The sequence below is a fragment of the Brassica napus genome, chromosome C5 (assembly GCF_020379485.1).
Source record: "Brassica napus cultivar Da-Ae chromosome C5, Da-Ae, whole genome shotgun sequence".
Classification (NCBI taxonomy): Eukaryota; Viridiplantae; Streptophyta; class Magnoliopsida; order Brassicales; family Brassicaceae; genus Brassica; species Brassica napus.
In genome coordinates, this window is record NC_063448.1 from 42,600,995 (window position 1) to 42,607,894 (window position 6,900).

Here is a 6,900-nt window from a genome sequence, read left to right on the forward strand (position 1 = left end):
GCCATTGCTATGTATATTTTGTAACGATCTTTGCTTGAACACAAGTAATTTTTTTTAAAAATAGTGCTTTTCCATTTTGTTGCTATTTTTTCTTCAGTCAAAGAATTGCAAGGAGCATTTGAATTCCAATATTAATATAACTTTAGTTCCAATTTTCGGCGTGCTTCGTATTTTAAGTTGCGGTAAACTCCTTGGTGCATAAAGAAAAGAGATGATGTTTTTGATAGATTGAGAATATACACGTTCATTTATTGAAACGCATACACTGACTTATTAATACAAACTCATTTATTGAAACGCATACACTGACTTTTTATCACGAGTATTATTCTTTTGAATATTAATTGACTTATTATTACTTAGGTGGGTGGTTGATAACAAAGCAAGCACATGTAGTTGCAGGTCCGTACGTGGTTAGAGACACTCTTAAGTCTTAACTAGGAAAGTACTTGGTTGTAGAAACAGCTTCAATCACGACTTGAACAGTCAACTTATCATCAACAAGGAACCCCTTTGATGAATCTCTGAGATCGGAGAGAGTGACAAATTCACTAGAACCCCAACCATATGCACGTCCAGTTTCCCGATGACTGAACCAATTGTCAACTACCAAAATATCACATAAAAAAGCACTGATTAGTAGTCCATAGCTATTAATATGTGTAGATATATATAAATATAATCATCTGCTTAATTACTTTGCCTTTCGACGTTTCTGAATTTGAATTTGTTAAGAACTCGAAGCTTGGCTCGAACATAAATTCTCTCATAGGGTCTGAGTTCCTCGTTAGGATTAACTATAAGATACATGGACAAAGCTTTTCCCTTTCCCTTGTCACGACCACTTGGATTCACTTGTATATTCCTTATTACAGAAGAATACTTGTTATACTATATGTCGAGGATAAACGCGAATTAATCACATAGAAAACAAAGAAATTAATAGAGAAAAACACATTAAAGCGAATACTTGTTTTAAAGTTTGTATATTGATCATGTGAAATAATAATTTTCAATCAATTAGATCCGTATTTACTACTTCAAAATCTGCTATTTCTTTTTTCCATTTTATTTATCAAATACTTTTTCTAATCCTAAAAAAAATACCATACTTGTGCATTGAGATTTAAGTCGCATTTCGAGAATCAACACTATATACTATATCACTATACTTCAACTAATTCAAAAGAGCATTTATTTTGAAATAATGCCAAACTCACCAACGTCTTCCTCCAATGGAGAACACATCAGAGAAGTAAGTATCTCCGAGCAACGTGGAGAACTTCAGAAGTCTCCAGGTGAATGTCGGGGTTTTGAAATTGTTAGCAACAGTGAAAAGTTCTGATGTTTGAAAGACAGTGGGAATGGTCACATCAACACCAAACTCGCAGTGATCTCCATCGTAGAGGTATCCATTATAGGGACTTTTAAATGTATAACCAGGGAGAACCTGAGAGAACCCCCACATCGTTTTGAAGATATTATATCTCCATACATCGGTATCTTCAGTAACAAAAAACATAATTTTGATACATATTAGCGCACATAATAGCATCTTTCTTGTTAAATTAACAAAAAAATTATTAGTAAAAAAACCTTGGATGGTAAAGTACTTCTTCTCTTTCTTGTTGAAGACGTAAAACCTGAGATCAACGTAAACTTCTTCATGTGGAGCGAGAGTGGAGTTGTCTATGGCTGCGTAAAGTGAGAGGTACCCTGAACCTTTATCATTCTTGTTCCCGTTCGGGTACACAACAAGTGTCCTGTTTTGGTTTTTGAGATGGTTTTAAGTATATATAATTTAGTTTTGAGTGAATAATTAAAGATCATACAGCAAAAAGTATATACCAGTTATAGCCAGCGGCCGAGAAAGGACGAGATACATATCTCTCTGAGTATTTTGACTTAAGTAGGGTGTTGAACGACTCCATCTTTAGAGAGTAAGAAGATGGAGGACGACTTCTGAGACCCTTCACTACTGCGTTTGAAGCTGAGACTTTATAGTCACGTGAGGAGATCTCTTGGTCATGATTATGTAAGTAATGCTCTTCTCCCTGGACTGGATCTGGTTCATCTCCATCTTGAACATGTTTAGGCAAGTAATGAGCTTCTCCCTGGATTGGGTCTGGTCCATCTCCATCCTCAACTGTTTTGAGACAGAAATGTGTCGCAATGTTTTAAAATACAGTCTAAAAGACTCAAACACACACAAACTATAAGATATAAATAGATTTTTCTTCAATATTGGATAAATCTAAGAGAAAAGGAGTTTGCTTACGTTGCAAGTTTGTGTTGAAGTCATCAGTGACTTGCCGTATGAAGGAACTTGAAGAGCCAGACGTGATGAAGAGACAAAACAAGAGAAATACAGCAGAAACGGTCTTTGTGTAGTGACTCTTCATTTTTTTATGTTTTATTTGTGAATGAAGTGCATAGAGCAGAGATTAGTGAGACTTATATAGTTAGAGTGAGATGCTTTAGATTGCGTAGGAAGACTCCAGATTATTATGAAATTGTTGCATGACAGTAATGTTGATTCTTTATTCTTAATACCTAACTGTTGTGTTTGTTGCCTCGTGTTTGTAATGTAAAACTAAAAGTTGAAGCATCTTTGTTTGGTTGATAATAAGGTGGTGGTGGTTACATTTATCATGGGAATATTTCAAAGTACCTCTCAAAGTATGTCTTTTTCTTCAGGTTTATCCATTCCATCTATGGAAAAAAATGCAAAACAACCAACCATAGCTATCGGAGAAGATGACTACAATGACAAAATATTAGGCTTTAGATAGACGACCGGAGCTGGTGTAATTAATGTTAATGCTCACTAGCTCAGGTGGTTATTGTTGCATATTGAGAAGGTTGATTTATTTTGCCTGCTTGCTTCTACTGTTTTTGGGAATATCAATCATACTATTCAAGATTATGGAGAGAGATGGAAAGCTAGTGGTGCTGACTAGTCCTCCTCATATTTCAAACGAACAATATTCAAATCAAGCTGACACAGACTGAAAATAACGTATATATAATTTGGCTCAACTCCTGTCAGGGAACATCCATTCTATAGCTAGCAATATAAAAATCACAGAATGCAAAGATCTTCATCAATCTTATTATTAGGGATTAGAAATTCCACATCATCACAAGATATATGTACCGCACAATACCAGAAAGAGTTTCAACTTTGGTGTCTCTCGAAGTACCCTTCCACTTCTAAAAGTAATATTTTGGGCTTTACTTTTTATCTTCTGACAATATGATTTTTGAGCTTTACTTGAAAAGAAAATTCTGATATAAAGTGTTGTTTCTTTCTGGGAGAGACATAACTGAGCATCTAGTTCTGGCAATGTAAGGACCCTCACGAGTGGATAAGATTTTGGTAGAGAAAAATTCCGCTCGAACAGTTTGGAGTTGGTTCGACCAGAATTGAAAATAAAAAACCGGTCCGGTGAATTAATGTTTCGACGGAACTGTCTTGTGGCTGAAATACCTACTTTTGATAGTTCTGGTCGAGTTTTAATTATTATGGTCGAGTTTTATTCAAGCTGTAAGGGTTTATATAAAAGCGAGACGAAAATCGATGGACGGGAAACATTTGATCAAGAACTGACCGGGAATACTTTCAGCCGCTTGCGAATCATGTGCATGTCTTGTGTTGCCTGACTGCTTGCTTTATTTAAATTATCATGTGTACGTCACAAGCTGCATGTGTACATGTTGGATAAGTCAGTCATGTGCAAGTCACAAGCTACTCGCTCCAGCTGTTGCAGCTTTTTTCATGTGAGGGAAAGGAGAGCTGCTTCGCTGCTGATAGTGATGAAGCTGGTCACCACCTGTCTACTCTTTTCCTTGCTTTGTTCTGAGTGAAACCTTCATCTGAAGTAACTCTTTAACCTATAAAATATCTTCTTCTCTCCTCTGGACATCCTGGATCAGTAAGCAAAACCAGAGAAATATTCTGAGAGAAAGAGAGAAAAGAATCAGAGAAAAATCAGTGAAAATTCATGGAAAATTCAGGAAAAAAATCAGGGAAGAGAAGTGAGCTTAGGATTGAGTGTTGCTTGATTGAAATTACTTATTATGCTTGATTGATAAGTAAGTCTTTTATATATTTTGAAATGTGAGGTAAACACTTAAGAATTATTATGATTTATTCTTTGAGGTTCATCCCGAGCCTTAGTACTTGTTCTCAAGTACTAATTTATATATGTATATAATTAAGTATGTAAGAATAATTCATGTGAAGTCTTACTGTATACTCACTCTCCTGATAGTCCCTCATTACCGTGAATTGGTCATGCGATAAGGAACAAGGTCACGGAGACACGATGATGGGTCGCACCCTGGAGGCCGTGTAACTGCATGCAACGTTAGATGTTCGATCTTGGAATATCTAATGGAGATGATGGTTATATTTATTTACCCGCTAGGCTCGGTTAGCCTTGGTGGTTTTCCGGGTTTAGTTTATACATATATATATATATATATTATATGTATGAGTGAATGGCGGGTGTCATGGAGGTGATGTTTAAGATAAGATTCACATCGATGGAATGATAGGTCTTTTATATGTATTTTTATTAGTTATGGAATATATTTCCACTGCATACAAATGGAGTTGATTGTTTGAGATATTATTAATGTACGTTGAGGTACGGGACTAGGCTCACTGAGTAAACTAGTTACTCATGACTCATTTATGATGCAGGTAACCAATAGGCGTGAGACCTTACATGAAGACGGGAAGGAACATCATTAGCCAGCGGTAGTTTTATTATCCTTGTAAAGTCATTTTGATATTTTTTTATTTATAAGATTTGTTGACCGAAGACCTCGAGGTTAATTTATAACAAATTTTGTAAGATACTTTTGAATGATATATAAAGTATATTTTTTAAAGTATGGGTTTCATATGATATTAGTCCTTGTCCGGACGAACTAACTATCGGGTATTGCTTTGTCGGGTTGAAAAGCCTATAGTGATATCCGATAGGAGTTCTTTGGTTGTTGGTCTAAGACGATCGGAAGTATTCTGAGAACTTCGGATCGACCATCGAAAATCGACCGTGTCATTTTCACTACAAGAAAACACAGTTTTAGCAAGGAAATTTAACGAGGAAAACTAATCCTCGTGAAATTACGTTGACTTAACGATGAAATTGCGAGGAAATAAAGTTTCCTCGTAACGGCCTTGTAAAATACCGAGTAAAGCGATTCCTCGTAAAATCGTCGTAAGTTGACGTGGTTATTCCGAGAAAAATGTGTTTCGTCGCAAATTCGTCGTAAGATTAGCATGATTTTTACGAGGAAATAACTTACGAGGAAAGAACGAGAAATCTTCCAACTTAACACGTTTTTTTTGCAACCAACCTAATATTTCGTCGTAAATTCCTAACAAAATTCAACTACCAGATTCGAAAATTTTCTATAAATATGGAGGTTTGAACATAATTTTAAGCACACCAACAAGAAAAAAAAACGTGAAAAAAATGTCGGGCTTGGGAAATATTTTCGAGTTGCGGAGGTGGATGTATATGCATAGAGATGCTAACGGGAGAGTGACGAAAGAATATCTTGCTGGGTTGGAGCGTTTTATGCATCAAGCAGATTCTACACCGCTCGCCCAAGAAAGCGGTAAAATATTCTGTCCTTGTAGGAAATGTAACAATTCAAAGTTGGCAAATCGTGAAAATGTTTGGAAGCATTTAGTAAATAGAGGTTTCACGCCAAATTATTATATCTGGTTTCAACATGGAGAAGGTTATAGTTATGATCAGAATGAAGCTAGTAGTAGTAATAGCAACTTTCAAGAAGAACCGGTTGATCATCAATTGCATAATGCACATAGTTACCATCAGGAGGATCAGCCGATGGTAGATTATGATAGGGTTCATGATATGGTAACTGATGCATTCGTAGCTCATGATGATGAAGATGAAGAACCTAACATAGATTCAAAAAAGTTTTATGAAATGTTAGATGCGGCAAATCAACCACTTTACAGTGGTTGTAGAGAAGGTCTCTCTAAATTGTCATTGGCTGCTAGAATGATGAATATTAAAACTGATCACAATCTACCTGAAAGTTGCATGAACGAATGGGCAGATTTATTTAAAGAGTATTTGCCGGAAGACAATGAGTCTGCTGATTCTTATTATGAGATTCAGAAACTGGTTTATAGTCTTGGGTTGCCTTCGGAGATGATAGATGTTTGCATCGACAACTGCATGATCTACTGGGGAGATGATGAGAAGTTGGAAGAATGTCGATTCTGCAAGAAACCACGATTCAAGCCGCAAGGAAGGGGACGTAATAGGGTACCGTACCAAAGGATGTGGTACCTACCAATTACAGATAGATTGAAAAGATTGTACCAATCGGAGCAGACTGCTGGAAAGATGAGGTGGCATGCCGAGCATACTCAGACGGATGGTGAGATGACTCATCCATCAGATGCAAGAGCCTGGAAACATTTTAACAAAGTACATCCGAATTTCGCTAGCAATAGCCGGAATGTGTACCTCGGATTATGCACAGATGGATTTAGTCCATTTGGAATGTCAGGGAGACAATATTCATTGTGGCCAGTCTTTCTTACGCCATACAACCTGCCACCGGAGATGTGCATGCAACGGGAGTTTTTATTCTTGACCATATTAATACCCGGTCCGAAGCATCCAAAAAGGTCACTTGATGTTTTCCTACAACCACTGATAAAAGAGTTGAAGGATTTGTGGTCAACAGGGGTGAGGACGTATGACTGCTCAACGAAGAAGAATTTTACGATGCGAGCTATGCTTTTGTGGACCATAAGTGACTTTCCTGCCTATGGGATGTTGTCTGGATGGACTACACATGGGAGATTAGCTTGTCCATATTGTAATGGAACGACAGATGCAT

The 6,900-nt window shown here is 36.8% G+C and overlaps 1 protein-coding gene across 1 annotated transcript; it reads right to left on the minus strand.

The window, feature by feature from the left end:
* Positions 1-199: 199 nt before the first annotated feature.
* On the minus strand, positions 200-2,527 carry BNAC05G31680D. Its single transcript, XM_013873207.3, has 6 exons — positions 2,279-2,527; positions 1,849-2,146; positions 1,597-1,763; positions 1,221-1,503; positions 699-865; positions 200-606 (listed from the first exon to the last, which is right to left on the minus strand). Exons 1-6 carry the CDS (start codon positions 2,400-2,402, stop codon positions 434-436), a joined length of 1,212 nt encoding a protein of 403 aa, XP_013728661.1. The 5' UTR covers positions 2,403-2,527; the 3' UTR covers positions 200-433.
* Positions 2,528-6,900: the final 4,373 nt, after the last annotated feature.

Bases quoted from the DNA above. Each gene is read 5' to 3' on its own strand.
- BNAC05G31680D (XM_013873207.3), bottom strand. From the start codon at position 2,402: ATGAAGAGTCACTACACAAAGACCGTTTCTGCTGTATTTCTCTTGTTT. The intron at 2,147-2,278 runs GTAAGCAAACTC...GTCTCAAAACAG, and splicing joins CTTCAACACAAACTTGCAAC to TTGAGGATGGAGATGGACCA. The intron at 607-698 runs GTAATTAAGCAG...ATATTTTGGTAG, and splicing joins CAGAAACGTCGAAAGGCAAA to TTGACAATTGGTTCAGTCAT.